This window comes from Tinamus guttatus, unplaced genomic scaffold, assembly GCF_059628265.1.
Source record: "Tinamus guttatus ecotype Peru unplaced genomic scaffold, ASM5962826v1 Tinamus_guttatus_pri_ptg000476l, whole genome shotgun sequence".
NCBI classification, from domain to species: domain Eukaryota; kingdom Metazoa; phylum Chordata; class Aves; order Tinamiformes; family Tinamidae; genus Tinamus; species Tinamus guttatus.
This window is the reverse complement of record NW_028289010.1, coordinates 110,434-137,575: the sequence shown is the minus strand read 5'-3', so window position 1 is coordinate 137,575 and position 27,142 is coordinate 110,434. Positions and strand designations below refer to the sequence as shown.

Genomic DNA, 27,142 nt, shown 5'->3' with positions numbered 1-27,142 from the left:
ATTTTGTATGATCTTTGGGCTATTTTGTTTCTTGCTCTTTTCTGGACTCAATCAAATGAAGACACAGGCTTTTACCGCAGAAAAGTAGTCACAAAACACATGCAAAGCAAACACCTCCGCAACCTCCCCCTTAATCTGCCGCCCTTGGGAAAGCAGCAGCCCAAACCCTTGGCTTTAGGGATGTTGAACCCCACGCAGGACCCAAAAAACCCGCCCTTTTGCTCCCGCATTCCCTCGGGGGGCAGCGGGGGCGCCGGCCCCACGCGGGAGGGCGCTGCGCCCCACGGCAGGCGGCGCGGGAGCCGCCCCCGCGCCCGGCCCCCGCTATAAGGCGGCCACGTGGAAACGCGGCTCCCGCCGCCGCGACTTCCTGCTCCGCATCGCCTCGGTGTGCGGGCGGCCGCCGCCGCCGGAGGAGCGGGAGGGGGGAAAAAAACAAGGAAAAAAACAAGGAAAAAAAAAGGAAAACTTGGCGCGGGGGGCGGCGGAAGCGGCGCGGCGGCCGCTCGCTCGCTCGGGAGGATGCGCCTCAAGCTGGGCTTCCTGCTGCGCGCCGGGCTGCTGGCCGGCGGCTTCCTGGGGCTGCTGCTGCTCTGGTCGTCGCTGTCGCCCCGCGCCGAGGAGGAGCCGCCCGCGCCGCCCGGCGTGCGGGTGAGTGCGCGGGGACGCGGCCTGCGGCGCCCGCAGGCCCGGCCGGGGGGCGCGGGGACGGGCCCGGCCGCCGCGGCGCCCCCGGGACGGCTTCGGCCCGGGGCTGCCGCCTCGTTTGCCGGTTCCCCGCCGTTTTCGGCGCCTCCCCGCCGCGGCCGTGACACCGGTGTCAGCCTCGCAAGCGCCCCCGGAGCGGCTCCTCTCCCGGGGGCTCCAAACGGGCCCGGATATTCCCTGCCCGGCGTCGCGGGGCCCGCGTGGGGAAACGCGTTTCGGGGCTGTTTGCGGAGCTGCCGCTCGCGCGAGTGCGCGGGGAGGTTGCGGGGCACCGGGGCCTGGCACGGCGTTGTCCCCCGGGATCCCCTCGGAGCGTGGGATGGAGGGGAAGCGCCGGCCTGGCCCCCAGAGCTCCCAGCCCGCAGAGGCTGAGGGGGCCTCTGAAAGTGAGGCTGGTCGAGGTTAAAATAATCATAAGGAAAAAAAATCATGGCATTTTGTGATCGCTGTGGGAGAAATGCTCAGTTCTGGTGCGGGTCCTCTGCGGGGGCTCCCCGTCAGTGTGCGTTAGCTGCCCGCTCTGCAGACCCGGAGCGAGTCCGGCGCCTTCAGGAGATGCTCCGTCTTCTGGGGCTGCCGCGTCCGCCCCGGCTCGGTGGTTGCTCCAGGACCGTAGGCTGTAGCAGCCCCTCTGGCCCCCTGCCATTTGGGAAGTCCTGGCGTCCCCACCGTGTAGGCACGAGGTGCTCTCCTGCGTGTGCACAGAGTTCACCAGGAGCTCGATTTGCTTTGCTGCTTTACTTTCCCTCCTGAGCAATGTCAAAAAATAGACATTTGTCATCCAAAACAGCTTAATATTTTTTTTTTTCACGCTTAGGCACAGTAACAGGCCCAGAAGCCGACGTGCTCTGAGGAAGGCCGAGTGAAGGGGACGTTGTCTGCAGCGCAGTGCCCATGGTTAGGTGGCAGCCCTGGGGCACAACGGCAGAGAAGTGTCCCAGGCCTGTGCTGTGTTTGCTGTAACCCGTTAATCCATTAAGTGCCCTAGTGAATGGCGCTGCCCTTCCACGCCAGCCCTGAGGTTATCGCGCTGGTGCTTTGGGGTTGAAACCTTATATTGACATCCATTTGTGTCCGGGTCCTAATTTGGAAGTGATTGCAGCTGGTGTATGTGGCTGTCGGCTGGTAGGAAGGCTTTAAAGGATCTAATCTCTGATAAGGAAGCGTTATGTCCTTGTTACCTGTGTCTTGACGGGAAGTGGAAATCTCTATGACAGTCACTTAAAGAAAGGATTCAGTCTTTATTAGGACCAAGTATAATGCACATATATAAGTATATACTTACATGTAAGTAAAGACAGCTGGAGATGAGATCTAAACAGAATATATGTGTCACTAACCAGATCAGCTGTTTACATGTCATTGAGAACTACAGAAGAGTAAAAAATGTCTTTTTCCCTGAGAAGGGGTGCTGTTAATGCTGAAACCTTGTTTTGGTTCAGAATGCTGAACTCACAGAAGCTTTCCGGTGATGAGGATGAGCCGAGCAGCAGCGCACGAGCAGCGAGCGCGCTTCCCACGGCAGCACCCGGGCGCCTTTCCGGAGAGCTGGCGTCCCCCGGGAGCACGCGGGGCTGCGTGTGCTGCGTGCTGCTGCATCGGGTCCCTCCAACCACCTCCGGTGGGCTGTGTGTCCAGGAATGCTCCGTGCAACACCTGGGGACGGATCCAGGGCCAGGAGGCTGTGTGTCGATGCAGCTTCTTGGTATTGCACCTAGGAGTTGAATAGTGATTGCTCCTCTGAAATGCACTCTGGTTTATTTGTGCTGCTGCTAATAAGTTTTTTAAAGATACAGAATAATTCTGCTTCCTGTACAGCGTCCTCCTTCTTTCTTTGCAGAAAGATGCAATCAAAAATACAAATTTTTTTTTTTTGAGCTACGGACTTAACATAGGATTTAAGTTTTTATAGCCAGCTGTAAGCAGTGCGCTTGCCCTTTCTGCACCATAAGCCTGGTGCAACTGAGAGGAGAATTTTAATAACACCCGAGAGTTGGAGGAACAGAGGTGAGCTGTAGTTTTATTTTTATTTTTTTTAATCTTCAGGAGCTTAAATCTTTCCCTGCTTACAGCAGCAGATGAGAATGGGATGGAGATGATAATGGTCATGGAGAGCTGTTGCAGTGTTGTAGCTGCGCTTTTAAAGGGAGGTACATTCTCTCTTCAAATAGTGTATTGAATTTCTGCTGCCGCATCTTAAAAGATTTCAGAGATCTTTTTTGGAGAAGGAAGGTGATTAAGGTGCAGAGGGTTTCCAAAGGAAACGTGAAAGTGGGGGAGTGCTGCTCTAGGAAGGGAACACAAAGGCAGTAGGGCAGTAATAAAGCAAGCTCGAGGTAACTGCTGCGTGTTGCTCTCTGCTAGAAGGCTGCCACACATGCACTCCTTGTTACTGCAGGTACAGCCAGAACTGGGGAAACAATACATTTTTCCAGGCAACTAGCCTTGCAGAACTCTGTTTCTGCAAAATGCTGTTTGAGGGGAAAAGTGGTAGCAGGATCCAGTAGAGGTGAGTATTTATTTCATGGCAGTAACAAGAATATCCAGAAAGAATGAGGTAATCCTCATTCTGTAAAACTCTTAGCTTCCAGCCTAAAACAAATAGGCTCTTAATGTATTATTTACTAGTTCCACCTCAGCTGCCTGAGTCTTTAAAAAGTGTTTTTGCCTCTGTGCAAGACAGGGCATCCCCTATCTGATAGCAATGGCAAGCAGGCCCAAGGCTTTTGTGGGCATTCAGACGCGTTGATGGTTACGTGGTTTTTGTGGGTGCAGTGTAAGGTGTTTCACGTGTTTGCTGGGAGCTCGGTGTGATCCAGGGCTGGTGGTTTTGGAGGAGGTGCTGCAGCTGCAAGGGGATGGCAGTTGGGGGTGTTGTTTTTCCTCCCCACGGCCGTGCTGTGACCGTGCCACAGCGTGACAGGAGCGTGGTCGGCGCTCTCACGTCTCCCTTGGTCTGTGTTTTCACTGGAGCATTAGGGAAAGGTAGGAGGAACGATCCTGTTCACTTTTCCCTGTGACACAAAGCAGGAAGGAAGGGCCAGCACGTTGTATATCCCATCTCCTGCGGCTCAGGAAGCTCATAAAGACTTGATGGACATGTGTGGCTAACTGGGCCTAAGCCAGAAATGTGGCGGTGGATCCTGCAGGGGCTTGGGGGTGGTTTCCCCATTCCAGCTCTTTTCTCGTGCAGTTGGGAAGGCCTCCCACGAGCTCAGTGTGTGCTCCACAGCCTCATATTTGGGAAGCCGATGTGGTAGGGTCGAAGTGTTAACGTGTTTATAGTTGTGCTGACCCATGGCCACCACGTTCGAGCCCCTGATGGGCTGCTCTTAGTGTACCTTGACGTGCGCTTAAGGCTTTGCATTTGCTAGGATGAGGATCTGGGCTCTTGGCTATGGATTGTTTATCAACTGTTCTCACATTTTGTTTTAAAGACTGAGTTCCCAGTGTAAGCAGGGTTTTTTTGGGGGGGATGTGAGTATAAATAACTCGACTACATTCCCCGTCCTCTTGCTGCCCACTAGAAAGCAGAGGATTTGCAGCATGGAGCAGAGAGAGAGAAACAAAAGCAGCGTGAAGCTTCTCCTGAGTTTTGTCACAACCCTTGGATGTGAGAGCTGCTAATATCCTGTACCCTTGGCTGGCAGGCAGAGCTCCAAGTGTTGCCGTGGTTTAAATCCATGCAGGAGTCTCTCCTTTCTCCCGAGGAATAGCAGGGAATGTGATGGCAAGGGAGAAAGCAAGAGTCGCCTGAGCCTGACCTCAGGGGAGGCTCTTTCCCCTTGCTGTTTATTGCAGTGATCTCTAGTGCTGCTAGTGATGGCAGTAGCTGAAATATTTTAAGTCCCTATTATGTGGGTTTTTTTTTTTTTTTTTTAATGTTTGCTTTCATCTAAATTGACTTGGGAAAAGCTTGTAAAAGTCGGTCGTCCTTGAGAGAGTATGAAATACTCCCTTTCTAACACGTCAAGGGTTTTTGATAAATGCTTCAGTTATGCCATGCAGTAGATGACCACCAAGTGGTTTTCTGAAATATATGCGGAAATGAAAAAAATCTACCTAATTCTTCAATTTATGTCCGTGTACATATATATGTTTACAGTCTGTGTATGTACTTATAATTGTTAGTAAACTTTTCTCAAACTTTTTTTTACTTGTTTTGGGGACCCATTATGAGAAGTTGGGTAAATAACTCATTAATATCTTGGGACTGCTAACTGCATGAATTTCTACTGCTGCTTTTTCTGCAGAGAGAGGCTTCGCAGCACTTTTTGTGTGCACAGAAAACATTACGTTATCCTGTTCTGGTCCTCGGGATTGCCTTTTGTGAGTCGTGTAAAAGACAGAAAAACTGAAGGCCTTAAGTTAAGGCTGGCACATGCTTTTTAAGAGTCCCATTGCTGGAGAATGAGCCTTGGATCTTTCAAGGAACTATTAGCAGGACCCGCAGCACAGGGGAAACAGCAGCTCTGCTCTTAGCTAGGTTCATGCGGGGGAAAAAAAAAAATCTGTTTGTTTTGTGATGAAATACAAATGCACACAGGTAACACTAGCGTACTGCCGGCACGCCCTCTAAAGAAACTGCGGATAAGATAGTGGGAATAGGAAGGAATCTACGCGACAGGTTCGTTGGGTAATTATTTGCTAAAAACAAACCCGGAAACGGTTGTTTGTGCTGGCAGACTATAGTGGCCTTTCAAAGGAGCATCCAATGGAAATCAATACTTTTAAAAATGAGAAAGGGGAAGGAAAAAAAGAGGAATTAAGGGATGCCAGCTGTGCCTAGCTGTAGCTAGTAATTTTTTTATTATGCAAGAAGCCCATGCAGGTCAGTAGGGTGGGTGGAGGCGGCCCCGGGCGAATCGTGGCCGTCGCGCAGGGCTCTGCGCGTGGCCGAGCTGCGTGCGCCTTCCCCGGCGCGCTCGCGTGGAGCCGCCGATCCCTGATGAAAAATGACAGCAGCTTCGTCCTATTTTTGTGAGATATTAAATCAGCATTACGGGAGACTGCCGAGTGGAAATAGGGCAGGATAAGCTGTTGCGTTAATAGGTTTGACTTCTACCTTGTGAAGGGGGGGCTGGGAAGATGCTGCTTGCAGCAAGTGGGCCGTCTAGTCGCCAAAAAAGATCCCAAGTCTGGTAACAGTTGCACTTAATTACTAGATTTCCTCCGTAAGTATGGAAAACAAACGTCTGCTGTGAACGATTAGTTTAAATATAGAAGCGTGCTGTTTAAAAGGCTGCCTCCTCCATTTGTTTTCTTTAGGCTTTTTATGAATTAAAGGGAGTTTATCTTGCTGGAATCTGCAGCGGAGAGGAGGTGGGCTGGATTTAGAGGCTGTTTTGGTGAGTGGATTTCCCCCTGTGACTAAGTGCTCCAAGTGAGAGGCTGCCTTTTTTATGTTTCTGGATAATGTAGGTTTTTAGGAAAGAATTATAAAAGAATTATAAGCTCTTCATATGGTTGTGGTGTGTGGTTTTGTTTTGTTAAATTTAAACCAAAGGTTAAGCTTGCGCTTTATAGCGGGCTTGTTCATTGGGATTCATCAGTAAATTGCAGCCTTGCTCTGAAGGAGGGCGCTGGGAACACGTGTGCTTTAGTAGAGCTGGCCTATTTTGTTAATCACTGGGCAGTGTGTCGAGAAGTGGAGGTTCCACCATTGTTTTTAAGTAGACTTTGTAATGGTCTTCATTTTATTTGGGGTTAAAAAGTTCTAAAATGATGGCTAGTTTGTTCTGTATCTCACTGGATTTGGTAAGTTGAAAATTTTAAAGAACAGATTCTTTGCTTAATGCGTTTTGGTCTTGAAACAAGTTGATGCTTTTCTAGGGGTGCATTTTATAGGATTCCTGTTTCCAGAAAACCCGATCATTTCCCACATGGGAATAAAACATTGTTCCCATCTGGCTGCATGTATCCTTCATATGTACAAAACAATCCAGAAAACCCTCTTTTTGTAGTGAGGAGGTGATGCCTGAAAAAGGATCCTATTAAACAGGAATACCTGAGGAAGAAGCTGAGGTTTGTTTTGCCTCGCTGCTGAGGAAGGGAAGCTATTAGGATCCCTCCCCAGCTGCTGCTTTCATTGCTTTCATTTTCCAACATGCGTTGCCTCTGGCTAGAAGGCACCTTGCATCATCTTGTAGGCCTTCCCCTGCTCCCTGCACGAGTTTCCCTTCGTGCAACCTGCAGAACAAAATACTCCTTTCTCACTACAATGCACCAATTCCTGTTGCTGTAGGAAGGTCTGTATCTCATCCTGCTCTCATAGCACCTCTTCTAGGTGTCCCTGCTGGAGCAGGGGGGTTGGATGAGGTGATCTCTAGAGGTCCCTTCCAACCTCGACCGTTCTGTGTTCTTGAACCTGTCGCTCTCGTCCCTGGCTCCGGTGTTTTTAGGGCTGCTCTGGCTTTCCCAAGCTACAGTCGATCGTCCTTTGGTTTGGCTGTAGGACAAGGTTACAGGTGCTGTCAGTCGGCCCTGATGTCTGGTAGCAGCCTGAGCAGTGGGAGAAATACTAGAGTTATAAAAAGGTAAAAATGAAGGTAAAAGCAGCCTGCCCCTTTATAGGCTGTTTTCATTTGGAAAACTTTCTTTACAGTTGAAGGTCTCAAAATATAGCTGTTGATGAAAGCATAAGCAGATGGTGCTCTGCCCACGAAGTTTCTTTCTTATTTTGCTGCCTTAAAAAAAAAAAAAACTGACAGTGAAAATAGCTTAGCAAAAACTACTCTGATCTGAATTAATACAGTTGATTTTTTTTTTACTAAGGCAGAAAACGTTATTTTAAATAATATGCCTTAGAATAAATGCAACATTTTAATGAAACTATATACACTGTTTTCATATCTGAGCATTCTGAGCTACTTTAACCTACAGTAAAAGATTTCCAGGTTTCCCTTATTAGGAAGCCTAAAAGGATGGTAGCATTTCAGTAGGGATGCAGTTTAGTGTGACTCACATTTTATTTCTCAATTTCTGTTTTTATGGATTTCAGGTATTTAAACTTTTTTTTGAGGTAGTTGATAAGACTTCTGCTCAAGTAAAAAGAAAAAGCAGTTCGTTTTGCTTTATGTTAATTGACTATGTTAGTTGTCGAAAATGCACTAACCACAATAACATTTTAAAAATAGTTAAAGCCAGACTTAAGTGTCTGGGGTGGCGATGATGTCATGGATGCTCCTTCCCTTTGTGAAGGGTCCCTGGGAATGGCAGTACTGAAATGAGATTTCCTTCTCATCTCAGGAAAAAGAATCTGTTCTGCTGGGTGCGCTTTAGCCTTGGGCCGTGGTTTGCTTAGGCGAGGCCTTGCAGAGCCCCGCTCAGGGCAGCGCGTTGGCGACACGGGTATCGCGTGCCTTGCTCGGCCCCGTTCCTGCTGAGCCGTCTCCCGCGCTGCTATTCACACCCTCCAAGTCTCTGAGCAGATTTAAGCAGCAGCTGTGAGGTGCCTCCCCCCTCTCTCTTCCAGACTTTCCCCTTTTATCCCCCTCTGCACTTGGGATGCTGTGAAGCATCTTCCTCTTGGGCAGGGTCAAGAGCTTCCCTTGTGATTAGCTGAAAAATAACAGTGTCTCATTAATCTGCACAGGTGGAGAGTGGTGGGAGCTGTTTTTTCTCAGCTTCTTTTTATGAAATATCTCCTTTTAGTGTCTGTCTGCAAATGTATTCTGGTCGTGGGCATGTAGGCAGTGACCTCCTTGTGATCAGAGAGGTTTTAGTCAGCAGTCCTGAGGTCCAAGAGGACGGTGTGTGGATTTCCTGTGCATCAGCCGCTTTTGATGAGTGAGTATCTCTTAATGCATCTTTTATCACTGCTTGGAGACCATGAACTCCAAATGCTGCTCTTTCTCTGGATGTGTGGCCCAGATTTATTCAGGGTATAAAGTGATCTCGAGTACTTTCTGTGCAAGTATTCTAGCCTGGGGCCTCTGAAGTAAGACTGCAGATTAATTACTGGGCTGTGTTTGTGTGATGTAGATATCTAAGAGCAGAAGACTCCCTCTCTGATTTCCAAAATTATAGTTGTGTTGCAGACCTGTATTTTTTTTAGTTAGAAAATTATCACAGCAAGATAGGGCTGAGGAAATCTGAGAGGTGTTGCCTTGACACTGGGGTATAAAGATCTGGCCATGAGCTCCTCACTAACTTGTAAAACACCTTTGAGAAGCACAGGTGCTTCTCAAAGCTCTTAGAATCAAGGCTGGGATAATTTTTTGCTGTCAAAATCATAGAATCATAGAATGCTTAGGGTTGGAAGGGACCTCTAGAGATCATCTAGTCCAACCCCCTGCACACGCAGGGTCACCTAGAGCACGTGGCACAGGACTGCGTCCAGGCGGGTTTGAAGATCTCCAGAGAAGGAGACTCCACAACCTCTCTGGGCAGCCTGTTCCAGGGCTCTGGCACCCTCATGGTTAAGAAATTTTTCCTTAAGTTCCTGTGGAACTTTTGATGCTTCAGTTTGTAGCCATTACCTCTAGTTCTGTCAGTGGCTACCACTGAAGAGACCAGCACCATCCTCCTCACTCCCTCCCTTGAGGTACTTCTAGACACTGCTCAGGTCCCCTCTCAGCCTTCTCTTCTCCAGGCTGAACAGGCCCAGCTCCCTCAGCCTCTCCTCATAGGGCAGAAAATGGGGTCAAAAAGTTTACTGTAGTTTAAATTTGGGATATCCCAAGTTCACAGTAGGCCTGTTTCCCTTAGGAGGATTTGAAGAGTGTTTTCAATCTGCTCTGGCACCTGAAAGTCTTTCCATCTGCCCCTGCAAGGATCTGTAGGCACCCATAGGCACCTGCAAGGAAGATGTTGTTGTCCAGCCCTCGCCTCACAAATTTGAGGTCCTCCTTGTTGCCTGCAGAGGTGTAGAGGACACTTGTGCTCAAGTCATCTGTGTGAAGGGACCACTCCACAGAATTGTATCAGCCTTTTGGTTCGAAAGGCAAATTGTGAGACCTTCAAGTCCTTAGGTAACTCATCTTGGAGCAGTGGGTGGGAATCCAAACTGTCATTACCACAGAAACTCTTATGTCAAGGATGAGAAATTTCTGTAAGATATGGAGTCACCGTATTAGAGGGCAGATGCCTTTTCCATGAACAGTCACTCAAACCTCTCAGGTAGGTTTCCAAATTTTGCTCCTGTTATTATCTTCCACCAAGACTTGTGATGACAGGGGAGTTGTCAAGCTGTTCTGATAAAAGGGAGCAGACTGCCAGAATAGTTCATGTAGCCTTTAATCTTTGTGTATGCCTGAGGGGCCTTGGGAAAGGAGGATGGCAGGGAGCAGACTGGATTAATTTTTCTGGATGAAATGGATATGTCCTGGGGGTTGGCCTACTTTATAATAATTAGAATTCTTTGAAATTTCCTGTCCTTGAGCACACTTCATCTGTCCTATGTCCCCTTGCTCTGCTTCCCAGCCGCCTGATGCTTGTGGTGCCTCCCTGGGATGTGCTTGTCCCGGCAGGATGTGCTGGAATGTGGATCCCATCGGAGGCGCTTAGTCACTGCACGCCGAGCAGCTCCGCAGCTCAACCACGGGGACATGCAAGTTACAGGTCGTAGCAGAACGTTGTATTTGCAGAAAGATGTAAAATCTTTAAAAAAACAAAAGCAAACAAATGAAAAACCCTCTATTTTATCAGCCCTGTCTGCTCGTATCAGTGATGACTAAGGTATGGTTGGATCCTCAAGGGGAAGCTCCATGTTGCTCGTTGACTGCAGTCAGCACAAGTCCATGCTCGTGTAGTGGAGCATATTGATCTTTACCCTGCCAGTTTCATCCCCAGCTACCTCATTTAGCCTTTTTTTCTCTTTTCCCCTAGTGATTTTTTTCTTCTTGTTGGTTCTTCATGGGAATTGAGGGAGTTAACTAGGCTTATTCTGACAGCCTTCAGCATAGCCTCATATTCTTCAACACATTGCAGAACAAAAAGATATTAGGCAGTATGAATAAACTCAAGAAAATTACTTATCCTGAGTTTATTCTCTGGAATAGTGAGGGCAGTATATCTGTTAGTGCTCTGACAAACCTGTTAAGGTTTTTATCGGATTTAGGAGAAAGAACTGTTTCTTTTTAAACCTGATAGCTCAAGTTTAAAGCTAAGGAAGTCTTTACAGCTTCAAATGGTAAGCACCAAGCTCTCACTGACAGACTTAGCCAGGTAGCTCAGCTGCAGAGGAGAGGTGACTTTTCAGGTTTTTTAATGCTTGGAGTATTTGCAATAATTCAGTCTGTACCAGTAGCTTCTCAAAATACAGGTTGCAGGTTATGCCTAGCAAGCCTGATCGTAGAGCATGGCTCGCAGCTGCTGATTTCAAAGAAGCTGACAGGATTGTTTTCTCTGATTTGGTTTATCTAACCACCTTAATGTACTTTTTATGTTAGCAAAGGTGCAATGTTGCAAGCAGAATCTATTATGCTTATTAGGGCTATACTTTAAAAAGATGAATTTTTCATATCTTAACTGACTGAAGCTCTAAAATGCTCATCAGTGAGAAGACTTCAAAGGATCTGGAGGAATTGTATTTTATCTTCTTCCTTTCTCTACTTTCCTAACATGAGATTTGCTAACCCCAGAGAAAGACTGATATATTTACTGAAAAGTAGGGAGACTTTCAAAGCGCAGTTTTCCTAATGAGAAAACTAAAGTTTCAGTTACGGAGTCAGTGTCTTAAAGCTGAACTAGTTAAATGTTGATGCACGCAGTTGACTTTGTTACTCACCTCGCTTTTACAAATGGCAGTTGTTAAGCTCTATATGTTGTCAGAGATCTATAGCCTGTTTAACACTGAACCTCAACAACTTTTTGGTAGGAAGTCCATTCCCTGCCCCAGCACACACACACATTCACTTGTTAATCCTGCAGTTTGTGTTTCTGGTATTCCATGGCTCACACACTGTGCAGCAGAGTTGAAAAATGGAACCTCCAGGTTGTGCTTCATCTGTGTATCTGCAATCTTGAGGAGATAAATATCATGTAATGCATCACTGTATTGACATTCAGGAGTCTTCCCAAACTTTGCTTGTCAGATAAAGCAGGTGAGTCGAGTCTGAGTACCTTTACTCAATAGGGGATGTAGACAGAATTTTCTTATATATATATATATATATATGACTTTTTACATAACTATACCTTGTCATGCTATCAGGAATTATTGCACTGGAAATGCTACCCTAGATGGAAGGAAGCCATCCAAGACCTTAAGTCTAGAACAACTTTTATTGCTTGTGGCTTTTACCTACTCTTCACTAAAGAATAGTTTCTGCTCTTCCTGTTCTGTTGAAGTTAAGAAAGGAAAGTGTGTGGCAATAGCACTTTTTTTTTTTTTTTTTTACAAAGCTCTTTTTAAAAATCTAGACTGAATTTAAAAAGAGAGAAAATCCGGTGGTAAAGTCAGGCTATCTCCGCTATTATTTCTGTGATCCTGTGAAATAGGATCCTATGTAATTCAAACGGGAAGGTACCTCAGAAGGTCCAAACCCCTGCTCCAAGCAGGGTCTGCTCTGAGGTTTGGCCAGGTCGCTCAGGTCTTGGTCCAGCCGAGTCTTAAAAACCTGCAAGGATGGAAACCATATGACCTCCCCGAGCTACTTGTTGCACTGTTTGACCATCCTCTTGGTGAAAGCTTTTCCTTGTGTCGGGTCTGGTGTTTCCTCTCCCGGGCATGTCCGTGTAGCAGAAGCTGAGCCGTATGTACAGTATGGAGCTGTAGTTCCCAGAGCTGCCATAAAGAATATGGAGCCAAGCTCCTCGGAGATGTCCAGCTAAAACGCTGCGCTCCTGGAACTGTGGCCTTCGCCTAGCAAGGGAAATAATGCTTGGATATAAAGAAAAATTGCTTCTCCTGAGGACAGTAAAGAATGGGAACAGGTAGATCCTCCATGCATGGAGGTACTTGGAGGGCAGCAGAGCAAGGCCTGGAGCAACCTGCTGTGGTAGCTGTGAGGTCGCCCCCACTTGAGCAGGAGCTGGAGGAGAATCAAGTCATCTCTATTACTGTGTGAGTCAGCGGTAGTAACTATTGCTGACCCCAGCAGTTTTGTGAGTACATGGGAATCTCCTCATTCTGGTGTCTGATATCTTTAGTTTGGTTTCAGCCTTAAAACCTTAAAATTGGTAAACTGCAGGTTAACAATTTAGGAATGTTTTTTTAAGTATTGAAATGGTTTGGTGAGTTAGTCATTTAACTTCCTTATTTTTATCTTAATTACTTAAGGCAATTTGTCCAAGCCTGGATGATATGATCAAGTACTGTATTGGGGTAACTAGTGCATGACACTTGGCTTTTTGTTTAAAAATGAATTCTCTGTATTGTGCTGAGGTATGTAAGAACTCTTAAATATGACACCTTTTCCAAAAGGTGGTCGGTGAGTGGCAGAAAACATCATTCTATATTGTTTTTCCTTGTCTTCAACATAAGTTTTGCAAGTAAGTGAAATGTTAGAAAAACAGTGATTATTTCCTCTTTTTTTTTCTTTAGTGTTTGAGATTAGAATATATTCTGTGAGAGTGGGGTGGTGGTGGTTGTTGTTGTTTTTCTTTTCCTGACTTTGCTGAAGTAAAAAAGTATATATTAAAAAAGTATATATCGTTTACTGTTTTGTTAGGGTACTTCCTTCAGCTTCTCCTCCTTTGGTATTTGATGCCTTGTGCATCTTTCCCTTTCATGCTACAGATCCAAACAGTGACATCTTCTTCTGCAGTTCTCCCCCATGGGAGGCGCTGCCCGTTCCAGGCCAGGCATGAGTGTAAACGCTCTGAGTGACTCTTCTGTTCCTGCTTGCTGGCCAGGTTTTGCTCTGTTAGAACAGAATGTTTCTTAGGGACTGTGAATAGCTTGTGAAATGCCATTTCTGACTGTTTTGTTAAAAACAGTCTCTTTTTTTTTTTTTCCCCAAACAAACAAACAAAACCTTAAGTGCAAGACTAGCTGGTGACGTTTTTGATTGAGGTCAAATTGTGCTTTCTTATAAACCCCTACTTAATGCGCGGGATATATCAGAGCTGTGCTCCACAAATATCTTCTGTGTGTTTGGTGTAACAGGCGAAGGCTGCAGTCGCCTCTTCCTCCGTAGCTGGGCGCCTACGTGCCTGGTCTTTACGCCTTGATCTGCAGCAGTGACCTGAGGAAAGGCTTGCAGTGGTGTTGGACTATGGGATTTTAACCGAAATTCCATTTTGGTTACTTATGTCAAGAGCTTGAATCGCAAAGTTGATGAGTTCTGAGTTCATAACAGAACTGCTTCTCTGCAGTAAACTTGGAAAAGGTTACGAAGCGTAATGCACGTAGCTGTTTTTGCAGTTTTGATGGCTGTGTGTCATCAGGCAGCCAGACTGCCTGGCATGAGCACTGACCTCCATGCATTGCAAGGCAGAAGGAAACCCATGCGTGTCTGCTCATCTTCTGCATGCGGGATGATTTAACCAGTAGGGCATTACTGTAATCTATCTAAATATCCATTTAAATGTAAGAGATTCCAACAAGCAGTATTAATGCTTAGTTTTATATTAATTTCCTCTTCAAAAAAAAAAGGGGGCTAGGAAAAGCTCATGACACTAGGTGAAATTCTCATCACTTAAAAGCACAAGAATTTAACTACCAAATATAGGTTTTTTTTTTTTTTTTTTTTTTTTTTTTTTTTTTTTTAATATGGTGGTGGTTTTTTCATTACGAGGAGGGTCGTAGTGCAGCTACTGCTGCTGCAGTGGGACCCGGGCCCTGCTGGTGCTTGCTGCCGTGCAAGGGAAGGCGATGGTCGTGCCATGGTTTGCTGGGGAAGTGCTTGGGGCTGGGGCTGGCGCATGGTGCTGCATGAGGAGCTGAGTAGCAGGGGGCAGGTTTCCAAACCCGCTCCTGGAGCAGTGCCGGGAGCGCTGGTCTCGCACGGCCTCAGGTCGCCTGCACCATCCTGGCGCAGTGGCCACTAATGAAGTAAGCGTTGGGGTAAGCGGGTTTCCCAAATTCAGCACATAGGGTTACCCCGCTTGCTAGACTGAAAAGGAAAGCGGGGGCTTCTGCGGCCAAAGCAAAACCTTATTGCATGCAGTGCTCAGAGGGGCACGCGAGGCCGTGAGGACGGAGCGGCCGAGAACCCGCTTGAACTCGGTGATGTAACTTGTAAATTACTGCAGCCTTCGAGGCCGCGCGTGGGCTGTAGCGTGGTGCTCTTCCCGACTGCCTGAAAGATGCAGTCGCTGTGTGGGGCCACACATGATACCGGTCCACTGGCTGCAAGAGCACACGTAGTAAATAGGTTTTGACATTCGTCTCTTACACTTCACGGCAAAACAAGTGATCTCTGTGGTTGCATTCATCACGGGAAGAGTCGTACGTTTTTTAAAACTTGTATTCAGGTTTTTCTTATACAGATTTAGTATTGTTTCAGAGCCCACTTTTTCTCTTCCTGTGCTTCAAATGCGTGTATGACTTTTGCTTTCCTTATTTTGAGAAGTAGTGAGGACAGATAACAACTTACCTCAGCAATTTGACAGAATATTACTTTATTGGCAGATATGGCGCACATTTTCTTTAATATCCTATGCAGAAAAGAAGCAGGGATTAAGGGTCAGGACAAGATGGACAGAACACAACTGCATGTAGAAGTGATTTCCCCTCACTCGTCGTGAGTCAGCACATAAGGTAATTGCGTAAATGCTCCAGCGACTCCCTCGTATCTGTTCAGAGTCCAGATTAAATTTAGAGAAGTGGGTTTTCTTCTGCATGTGTAACTTGCATGCAAAGCGGCTTTTGGGTTTGGCTGGTTATTTCTTTGAGATATTTGTGAGAAAAGTGGTAAGGCTTATCGAGTTGTGAAATGCAGTTTTAGAAATGGAGCTTAAAAAACCGTGCAGGAATAGGCTGAGCCTGAGAATGCTAATGGTGTTTCAAGATAAATGAAAATCTAATCATGCTGTTTGTTTTTAATAGCAAGAAGTATGAAACAAGATTGATGTATGTGGTTTAAAGAAATCGAAGCACAAAACACAGTAAAAACCTACATTCCTTGATCAAGCACGTCCATCGGCAATGGATTTATTATACTGCAAATGCCATTTAGTCGCTGAAGTATATAAAACAGATGCATGATTTTTAAATATCCATCCGTCTCAGATGATTGAGAAATAAGGATGAAGTTCCACGGTCTTTCTCCACTGGCTTTAACTAGCGCTGTGTGTCATAACTGAGGCCTGGAGGGCCGGAGAAGCCGTCCGCAGCTGCTTAGGGTGTGAGGATTTATAGCCGGTTTTGTTTCTTTCTGAGGCATTTTGCCTTTGGAGGGAGAAGTAGTCTAAGTTGGATATTTTCAGCAGCAAAGTTACGGGTTATAAACGGCAACCCTTTCTTTGGTGTCTTACTTTTAAATTCAGAGCATCTCCTTGCTTTTACTAGTTTATCTGTCAAGCTTAAAATTTGATAATTTAAATTTTGTTTCATAAAAGTCCAAAAGAAAAAGCTACATCTTTCTTTAGTGTACAGGGAGCATATCTAGGAGGGACTTGGTCTTAGTTAAATGAAAAACCTTTCCCCCTTTAGAGGAAGCAAAGGAAGCTGGACAAAGGCAGCCCTAGAAGTCCTCAAACACCTATAATGTCCATATGAATAAATGAGTTCTAGTTATAAAATCTTGCTGAAACACGAGCATATAATGAAGGAGATTCCTCAAGTAAGGCAAAACGTGGAAGGAGCAGTGACTCAACTGGAAAGGCCACCAGCTTCATCTAATGCTGAAATATAGTGACAAGAACGTTTTATTAGCAAACTCCAGCAGGAAAAGCTTATAGGAAGATAGAGGAAAGCCCAAAGCCCTTGTGTACAAGTTGGTGAAGGATGAAGTTGTCATTGTTTTGTTAGAAGCTTTTGGCGTTTTCTAGACCCATGCTGATGTAAGCTATTCGGCACAGTTTTTGAAATCTCATCAGGTGCTTAGGCCGACTCCAAACCTGCTGTGTGCAAATGTAGAACTCCTGATTGCTTGGAGGAAAGGGAGAGGAAAAAAAATATCTTGCATTTGCTGCAGTAAGCGCAATGATTTTTTTTTTAAAAAGAGTATTTGCTGATACTCAGTTTTTGTCCAGAAAAAAATTTGGATAAATTTTTTTTCGCTCTACCTTCTGCTCCTTAAGTATGAGTAAGCAATGGCACCATCTTAACCAAACTACTGTAAACAAAACTGGAAGTGTTATCTGCACTCTGAGAGAGACTGAAAGGAGAACATAAGGCTGCACTTGAACAAAATACATAACAACAAATGTTTACAGAAATGAGCAATGATAATATTGATTAGAGCTAGCCAGAATTCTGAGCATTTGGTGGCTTCCCACAGCTTTCATCTGCTTAAACAATTTTCTGGGGTTGGCTCTGTCCTCAGAAGGCAGTTTAGAGTCACTTTTCTGTTTAGAAAAGCATCCCTTGCAGTAGCTGCTGCACTCATTTACCAGCAGCTGGCACAAGGGGTTAAGAAGCTAAAGCAACCTCCAGGTGGAAAAGCTGGGGAGAAAAAATTCCTGTAGAGCTTCTGCACAGCAGAAAAGGTTTAACGTTTTGGGCAATGGATATTGACCTTACTGTGGGTAGATGCAGTTTGACTTTTCCCAAGACTTCAAATGGAGAGTTGTTTTGAGAACAGAAGTAAGCGTGATGGGGATTTGGTCCTTGGGAGTCTTGAGACTAGACCAGAAACTGCATTTTGGCTCGTCGGCCTTTTCATGGGACTTGGCTGATATTTTACGGTGCTTCCGCTCTGAACAACTAAATGACAATAATATCTTAAAAATTGCAAAATATGGCGAGTTGACTGACTTTGTTTGATTTATATAAGGCATCTCGTCTGTGAACAGCAATCTGTATGGTACCTGTAAGGATAAATATTGAACAGTTGGGTTTTTTGCTAGCTCTGAGATCTGAGTCACAGCAATCTCTGTTTGAGAATGAATTACTGTGGTTGGTGCTGTTTGCAGTTGAAATCCAATGTAAAATACATGCTAATAACAAAATGTAGGCTGCAGTATCTACAAATCCTCCTGTCATGCAGGAAAGGAAGGAAGGTTGTGGGCATTTAAAATAGCTGATGGCAGACTCAGAGTTAAAGCCTGGTCTCTGGCTCAGCTGGCGGTTGATTAGACCGGAGTCTTAAGTGCTTAACCTAGGGTGACTTATCTCATGTGACGCAGGGTATTTGTCTCTCCTCAATTTGTGTCGTGTTCCATTAGGAAGAGTGGGCCGGGATCGGGATTGTTGAGCCGCCTCGGAGAAAAGGAGTTATTAGATGGCAAGAAGAGCACGGTGAGCTCAGAGGAGCGTGGAGGAGCAGGGGACAGATCCGTGGCCGGGACACACAGATGCCCTAGAGAGCTGCTTGGAGGAGTGTCTCTTTTTTCTTTTGTTTAATTGTACAAGCTACTAGTGTCTTCCCATTTCTAGAACACAGAGATTGCAATACAACCTTTGGTAATAGAGCAGGTTCAGCTACAAGTTAGTCTAAGAGTATTTGTCTTGTACTCTTAAGAGTACAGTCATTTTCACTTAGAGCAAGAGGTTAAGCGGAGATTTCCATGACATATTTTCAGGTCTTCAGCTGAAGATAGCAGCATCCTTTATATTTGCAGATAAACCACAAAAAAGGGAAGGGTGGGAGGTCTCCCTACAGTTTGGTTCCTGGGAGCTTCCAGAGCTTAATTACACCCTTATAATCAGTCGCATTGAGATGGTGGCAGGGTGCAGGCAGTAGCTTGGAGCCACTGTCCTAGCTAAACCTTTGAAGAAATTATGGAGAAATAGACAATCCCTTCACAAAAATCTGAAAAGAGAGGAAGAGCTAGTTGATCTTTTGTCCAGAAAGCTCTTGGAGCACTTAAAACAGTAAGAAACTTGAGAGAATGAGCTTTACTCTTCCCGAGGTCTTGCTGCAGCAATGATTTGGGATGCTAATGCAATATTCCTAGTTTTTTAGCTCTTTGCTAGGTAGCAAGAAGCTATTTTTGCAATTTTGTTACAAGGAGTGATGCAGAGATTCTCAAACTGATGTGGGTCACTTAGCGTTTGGATGCTGAATTCTGACAAACTCTCAGATGAGCATTCGGACAAGTGTTTCCTCTTCCTTATTATGTGGCCACTGTTTGGGCGTACGACTGTTTCCCGAGGAATGCTCTCAAACCTCAGGAATGTCAACCCTAGGACTGAAGAAAATGGTTAGTCTTACTCCCAGTGTTGTTTTGCCCCAACTAGTTCTGGCAATTCAGGGGTTCAAAGTTATTGCTGCTTTATTTTTCTGTACCCTGAAAAGATGCTAATGACTGCAGTCCCCTGACATCTGTGGAAAACTTAAGCAGATCCTGTCTGGCTACGGAGCAGAGTGTAAATACTAGTGATCCTCCTTATTGCAGAGGATATAAAGAGTGAATGGGTGTTTTTTTTTTCTTTTTTTTTTTTTTTTTTGCTGAACATTACTGTTTATCACTGCTATTGCCTCTGTCTCCTCCTGAGGACCCCTGGGAACTAAAGGGAAAAGGGCAGCGAGGCTCCAGGAGGGACACGCCGGGATAAGAGCCGTGCACCATGTAGCCACCAGCCCGGTGGGCGCTGTGAGGGTCAGCCCGTGGCAGGGATGGAAGAGGCCCCACTTCAGGAAACAAGCTTTGTAACTTCATTTTCTTATCCCTCAGATGCAGCTGGGAACAAAACTGGGGCTGAACACAGTTTTCTACAAGGCTGCTTGTAGTCCTTGCACCTTAGTTGGGCTTCTGAGCTGTGTAATATTTCTTAATGAACTCAATAATTGTGTGTGTATATACATATATATGTATGTATCTACCTAATACTTGCCTGGTTAGATCCTTTACCTAGTGGCAGGCTTAAGGTTCTTTTAATTTTTTTTGAAGATCTCTTGATGTGGCTTTTGAGTGGCTCCAGTGTTGTACATCCATGTACTCCATGTCGTAAGCACTACTTGTTCTCCCTAGAATATTTGTTTAGCAGGACAAAAATCAACTGTGGGCAGATGTCCTTAGCTGTATAAGGACTTGCATGTTTTCAGTATATCCATCAAAATGGAGAGCAGCTGGGTGTAAGCATAGCTTATGGACTTGTTCTCCTGGGAATGTTGCTGACAAGTACCTTTAACAGCAAGTTTTCTTCACTTGGGTAATTACAAGGTGTGAAAATACAGTGTTTTAGCAATCTGCTGTTTTCATAAGCATGTAGTTTTAAATGTCAAAGATTATCTTTAATTTAGGAAGTAGGAACTTGTAAAATTGTACTTCTCTCACTTAAGTTTCTGCAGTTATTCATGACTGCTCATGTCTGAGGCTTCCCAAGTTTTAGCATTAACTTCCTGTCGAAAGCAGGAGCGCCTGCTCTGACACCTTTGGAGCTGCTCTGAAACATCCCGGGAGAAGATAAAGCGAAAGAGACAGTGAGTTTTGCTCGGATACTGTGGCAGCAAATGCCCCTTTCAAGGGAGATAGCTCGACTGCTGCTCCTTAGAGCCATCAAAAGAGCCCTCGTGGCCCAAAATCTGCCCGGACTTGCCCTTGCATTGTGGCGGATTTGTGTCATGGAAGGTTTGGCAAAGTTTGACTTGCAGGCAGGGCTGCTTATGGGGCGTAAAATGGACCTTCTTGTGCTGGAACACTTGGCTGTGTTTGCCCAAGGATTTGCAGTGGTTACAAGGGATGTTCTGGATATAATATACTTTAAATATATCAAAATCCTTTCAAATGTACCAGATGATAAATTGATAACTGCCTGGTCTCTGTCGCCATACTTGTAACAGTCTCTGTTCCCAATTCTTGATTTTTTTTTTTTTATACTTTGCCTTTAAAACCAATAGTATAGAAGACCGTCCCTAGAAGACGGGGAACTTGGAGAACTGTTGGTTTGTCCTCAGTTAAAAAATCTTTGATCTTTTCCTTATGGCATAAGAACACGTATTGTCTGTATTTGCCTGCCATGGTAAGAGGAGTGGTGCAGATAGCTATTATCTGCACCAAGAGTTATTAAAGGCAGTGACTAGACTGAAGAAAATGGAACTGCACCAGGATTAGCTTCCTCAGTTACTAAAATATCAAACTCTATCAGGTTTTTATAGTTTTCCACATGGAATATAGAGTGGAAGTAGTGCTTGGCATCTGTCTTTAATTAGCAATATACGAATACTTATATTCTAAAAGCAGAAGGTTTTTTTAATAAAATTTTCATTTTGCATCCTTGGATAATGAGTGTACCACTGGCTGCTGCTTAATTATTCCTCTTCCAGTTTTTATGCATCACAGATTTTTGTCCAGATAAGCAACTTGCTTTTATAGACATCCCTCTGAATTAGCAAGCTTCTTTTCAGTATAAGAATCTTCTCTCTTATAAATTTAACAACCTTCCTCCCCATTTTTTAACATCAGTTTGTGCCTCAGACGTTATTTCATAGGTTTTTTTAGGGAGTTGCTGGTTTTGAGCTGATTTACTTAAGAAAAGCAGATTACGTAGCCTTAATGTTTTCAGTTCTATTGCCAGCTACAGTGCAAACCCACATGTTAGTTGACCAGTGTAGCAGCCTTTTGAAGGCACCTCCCTTTTTTTTTCTCCTCACTTTTTATAAGTTAGAAATATTTTTTGCAGAGGGAAACATATCCCTTTATTCCTTATCCCATAAAGCCATATCCCAATCTCATTATCCCACCCCTTGCTGCTTTTGCAAGGAGAACTTAACATGCAAAAAATGAAATCAAATAGCCCTTTTTTTTCACAAAAGCGAGGAGCTGACTGAATTTACATCACTTCCACGTTGCTGAAATGCCCATTGCAGTGACTCATGCCTGATTCTTCTAAAGAGAGAAAAAGAATGTCTAAAAGGTAATGAAATGTGCACTGAGCTGAAACTAGAAAACATGGTAGGAAGTCTTAAATTTGACCCTATAGAAACTATGCAAATACCCAATGTTCTGTGGGGGGAAAAAAAAATGCATCTTTTGGGGTTGCTGTATGTAAACAGTTTGTTGCTGTTGTGTGCCATGAAGATCTCATGGAATTCTGTCTGTGTCAAACTTGAGCAGTGAGACAGTGGTTAAAAATGATTTCAATTTTTGGATGTATATGGTTAAGTCTTTTTTTTTTCCCTTTTTTTAATTATGAATAGTTCTCATTTATACAGGAGAGCCTCCAGAAGTTTCCAGCCAGGACATGGGAGTTTATATTATATATATATATATATTTATGTATATATTTATATAGAAAGTTTATATAGCCTAAGTAGTTTATTTGCGTGTGGCTTGACCCGAAGTTTTCTCTGGCCAGTATCAGGGAAATCCTGTGCCTCAGTCAAGACTGCCCTTTGTCATTGAAAACATCATTAAATGTCCATAACAATGCCCTCAGTCATATTTTTCGTAGGTACATAGAAACTGGAGGGAAGAAGTGACTGGATATAGGGGTGACTCTGTAATTTTTTTGTGTTCTATTCAGCACTTCTCCAAGTCTACAAAAATGAAGAGCATTGTGTCTTAGAGGGAGCAGGACATGAACGTGCTGCAGTGCAGACTGTACCAAGCAGCTGCAACGAGGCTGGATTCACACGAGCTAGGTCATAGCTCTGATGAGAGCCACATAAATGGGGAATTAGTTTGGGCAGCTTTATGCTTCGTCTCGTAACTGCTGCTTTATAGGTGATGGAAGTGCCATGAGAGGATAAATAATCTTAAACCAAGAATGTAAGAAGTTCCTGCCCATGTCAGACCGGTGACACAGCCCTCTGACAGGCACTAGGACGTGGGTTCAAACCTGCTCCTTGCTGTGGTCCCTTCCCTTTGCGCTCCTGCAGCATCCACAGCTGCTGAGTAAGAGCTTTTAGGAAGGCAAACCCATAGCCGGTCAACTTAGCGTTTGCATCGATGTTGTTAAGCACCTCTAGCTCTTGTATTTGAGGTGGACGGTGCCTTTGTGTTTGATTGTCCACCTCCTTCCCAACTGTGAACTTCAGTCATGCCCTCCCTCAGCATTCACCTCCAGATGGGAGGCCCAGCCTGTCTGGTGTCTCGTCCTAAGGTGCCTCTCCACCACCTTTTTCATTCCGGTTGCCCTTCTGTCCTTTCTCTGATCCCGGTGCATCCCCTTGAGATGTGGAGAGCAGAGCGGAGCTACCAGCAAAGATGCAAGTGCACCAGTTTCATGCAGCCAAAATGACCCTCTGCTTTCAGCATCCTTCCTGATGATGCCTGGTGTTTTGCTGGCTTTTTTTTTATCTGTCACTGCACTTGGAGCTAGGAATTACATGGGAATCTTACATGTAAGCATGGTAGTGTTCAGTGATGTTAGCAATATTCAGACCATTGAGTGCTGAAGCCTTCCTTTTAATTTCTCGTGGCAAAGAAGATGATGCTCCTTTTACGAGTCCTCCTGGGGATTTATTTAGACACTCGGTTGCCTCTTACCTCGTTGCAAAGAGTGTCATTTTGTGTGCTCAGATCCGTCCTTTTCTTCTGAGGGCTTTTCAGAGTTCCTTTAAAAAAAAAAAAGTGATGGAAGATCAGCAGAATAATATAGCAGCTCTGTGTTTCTTATATGTTCCCCATCTGAACTGCGACAAGCAGAGAGGTCAAAATGTTTCTTGAATAAAACTAATTATTTTGAATTGAAGACAGTCTGACTCTAGTTGTTTTTATGTTGCTTTGGGTATATGTTGTAGGAAACTTATTTTTCTGAAATTGATTGCACCAGGTAGTATGTGTGGAAAATACTGTGATGCGGCAGTAAGAATCGTGTGATTTAGACGCACGTGAACGTGTGTCCGCAACGTGGCCTGCACTGAAGCAACGTGTAAGGAGCCACATTAGCAAGAGCTAAGCCATAAAGTCAAGGGAGGTGATCTTGTTCTCCCTATGGAGCTTTGTGTCCTTGTCTCCTGCAAGAGAGGTGTTAGCAAACAGAGGGGTCTGGCAAAGACCTGCTGAGATGTTTTGGGGACTGGTGTATGTGATGTTCCTGGAAAGGCCGGGGAAGTTGGACTTGTTTTGCCAGGAGAATAAATGCTTGATGGGGAATTAATTACAGCTTTCTGCTATGGAAGGGGAGCTTGCAGAGAAAAGGGGAACAACCTTTTCTGAGAGACGCATGGTGAAAGGACAGCATGACAAGGTATGGCAGGGAAACTTCTCGCTGTGTATGAGGACAGATATTTTCACTGAGACTGATTAAGCTTATCCAGAAAATTTTATTCCTGAAACAGCTTATCCAGAGAATTTGGGGATTGTAAAATTTTGACCTCAGAAGACTGAGCAACCTGATCTCACTGTGAAGCTAGCCTTGCTTTGAGCAGGTTGAATAGATGACTACATGCTATCTAAATCTTTTCTTTGATTCTGTGCTTGAAAATAGGGTGTGAGACATTGCTGAAGTGTCTGTACTGTTAGGTCAGGCTGCAGGCAGCACCTGTCCCATTTACTAATGGATAATTTTAGCCAGAAATCCGAACTTTCAGCAATGTTTCCCAGTTGCCCTAGAATCCTGGCGTTCTTGGTGGCAAATACTAACCCAATAAGATGCTTTTTCAAAACAGCAGGCAAGAGGTGGTTTTAATTCAGTAGTAACAACCTGAGGATATAGATTCATTTATGACTTCAGGCGTTACGATATCCATGTGTAAAATATCTTCCTAGTTTCTTTGCAAGGAGTAAATTGAGATTAAATGTTCTTGCGAGTATGGGAAGGGAAGGAGTTTACATTTTGGTGAGTGTGGGTGTGGAAGTTGTACTTGGAAATCTTTTACACTCAGACTTCAGAGCCTCTTTTATATATATGTGCGTGTGTGTGTATATATATATATGCATTATATATTTAGTTACCCAGCCTTATTGAAACCCCAGAAACTTCATCAGTCACTGAGCTTAACACCAGGAGGTTTTCAAAATCCCATGCTTTGATCTCAAGGTGAGCTTCAAATCTCTGTGGGAATACGGTGCCAAATCCCTGGCAGAACAGATGCTGCCCAAGCTGTGTTCAAGTTGCCCTATCCTACGTGGGTGTTTGCAGTGTGGGAAAGCTTTGGGCCCTCTGCCGTGTCCAGGGCCATGCGCTCAGGTAAGTGTAGATAGTAGCAATGATGTTCTCAGACTAGCAGATAGGAGGCTTAGGTACAAAGTTTGGCTTTTGACCCTTGAAGGGTCTTGTTCCTTCTTAATGAACATATTCTTAGTACTGACTGCCTAAGATATTGGATTTATAAAATAAAAGGTCATAAATTTATATGATCTCCTGCTGTTTCTCTGTGTGTGTATATATAGGATGAGAAGGAAGCCAACAAACCCATGCCAAACAAAGGAGACCATGGACTAGGAAATGAGAAGTTCAAACCCGTGGTACCTTGGCCTCATGTTGAAGGTGTGGAAGTGGACTTGGAATCCATTCGAAGAAAAAATAAGGCCAAAAATGAACTAGAACATCACGCTGGTGGTGATAACAATCAGCAAAACATCATCCAGAGGCAATATCTCACATTTAAGCCTCAGACATTTGTGTACCGAGATCCTGTTTTACGACCTGGAATCCTTGGTAATTTTGAACCCAAAGAGCCCGAGCCTCATGGAGTTGTTGGTGGCCCTGGAGAGGAAGCAAAGCCATATGTTTTAGGACCAGAATACAAAGAATCCATTCAAGCCAGCATTAAAGAGTTTGGGTTTAATATGGTGGCAAGTGATATGATCTCACTAGATCGGAGCGTTAATGACTTGCGTCAAGACGAGTAAGCAGACTTTTTGTTTTATTTTAGTTCTGTTTTTATGCAGTTTGATCATTTTCTTTCTGTAGATCTTAATCGATGCTTAAAATAATATTATTAATTATACCACATAACTAAGATCTCTTTGTCTTGGCAAGCAAGAGTAATATACTATACCAAATGTTTCCATATATTATTCTTTATGCTGTTCTGTTAATCCTTTCATAAATACTTAATCTGTATTGATTTGCTTCTGAAGTCATCCATTTTAGTGTCTAATTGCCCATATTCAGATGTTCCAGGTCCAACCACAGTCTTTATTGTATTATTTTCTGTGTTAATCTATAACCTCTTATGGTTTGTTTTTGAGTAAGAATGCCTTTTCTTTATTGTTTCATACAGAGTTCATATGCTACAGTTTAATTGGTTAGGTTTGGGGTTTTCCCCAGAGCTTAAGAAAACCCTACAACACAAAAACCTTCAAAAGAAGTGAGAACTGAAAGGAAAGATGTTACTCCCCCTGAATAGCTCTGCTTATTTGCTTTCACTGACAGAAGTGTCCATCTACAGATCTGCCCTTGTGGCAGAGTTTGGGGCTGGCAGCAGGGGGGCCTCCGAACATTTTCACACTGGGTTTCTTATAGACAAGACCAGCATCTCAAAATGAATTTTCACTTGGTTTTGGAGAGGGGGAGCTATGTTGGGGTGGGGGAATTTGGGGAAGATGCTTGTGTTTACCTGGAGAGTGTGATTGCTAATGGATTTGTGCAGCCTCTACTAGTTTTTTAAGTTGCATGCTGGAGGCGGATTCGCTCTCAGGCTGGTGTGTGTGTGATATAATTTCCTTGCTGAATCTCAGGGAAAGGTCTCTGAGCAAACTGTTCGACTGGTTTTGATATGAAAGGAGGGTTCTTGCCTGCTTTCTCTCGAGTAATCTCTTGAGTTTATCTTTACTACTGATCTAAAGGAGAGTTATAGAGAGAAATCCCCTCCCAAGGAATTGAGCAAGTATTTTGCATATTTTCAGGAACAGGAGGGACAGCTATGTGAGCGAGCGGAGTGGGAAAGATAAGCTGAAGAAAACACTGTTTCCTCTCAAAGAGCATTTGCAGATGTGTCTTCCGTGGGATTTAAAGCCAGTAGCTCAAATAAAAAAAACGTAGGCTTTGTTATTTAATATTCTACTTTAAAGAAGCAAACAAAACAGCACTAGGAACTATGTTAACAAAGCAGTCTCTCAGGCAATATTTTGTCAAATGTTTTGTGCGTTGATTAGTTGGGGTGTTTTCTATTGCCCTAAATAGATTAAAGCTTTATGGCTCTCGTAAGCCTCCTGGGAAAGGCAGAAGAGAGGAAAAGCAACCTATGAGTGGCTGCTACTGTTGTAGGCTCCTGGCATCAACATATTCATGGTCCTGCTCCGCTCCTTGATACAGGGAGCTGGTGTTTGGGAGGACCAGCAGATAACAGATTGGACCTACCATTTAATCTACCCTAATTTCTGTTCACTAAGTCCAAAAGCCTTTTGTGTGGTACGACTGGTTAGCATTCAGTTTAATCCTGCCAAGGAAAAGTCTAATGGTCCTTGTTGGTTGCCAGAACCTTGGCTAATTGAGGAAGATGTCCAGGTGGAGGCTGGGTTGCTCCTTCAGAGGCATCCAAGCCCAGGTTAGCATCACCTCAGCCTTCTGCTGCAGGCGTTAAGTTTCTTAAACACCATCGGTGTC

The 27,142-nt window shown here is 44.5% G+C and overlaps 1 protein-coding gene across 2 annotated transcripts in view; it reads left to right on the top strand.

The window, feature by feature from the left end:
• The first annotated feature begins 505 nt into the window (after positions 1-505).
• The window catches only part of GALNT7 (polypeptide N-acetylgalactosaminyltransferase 7), a 59,284-nt gene continuing 32,647 nt past the window's right edge, over positions 506-27,142 (top strand). For both annotated transcript variants that reach the window (XM_088533043.1, XM_088533044.1), the window contains exons 1-2: positions 506-651; positions 24,982-25,439. In XM_088533043.1, the coding sequence (XP_088389169.1) occupies positions 523-651; positions 24,982-25,439 (587 nt within the window). In that variant the 5' untranslated portion in view covers positions 506-522. The remainder of the gene's footprint in view (positions 652-24,981; positions 25,440-27,142) is intronic.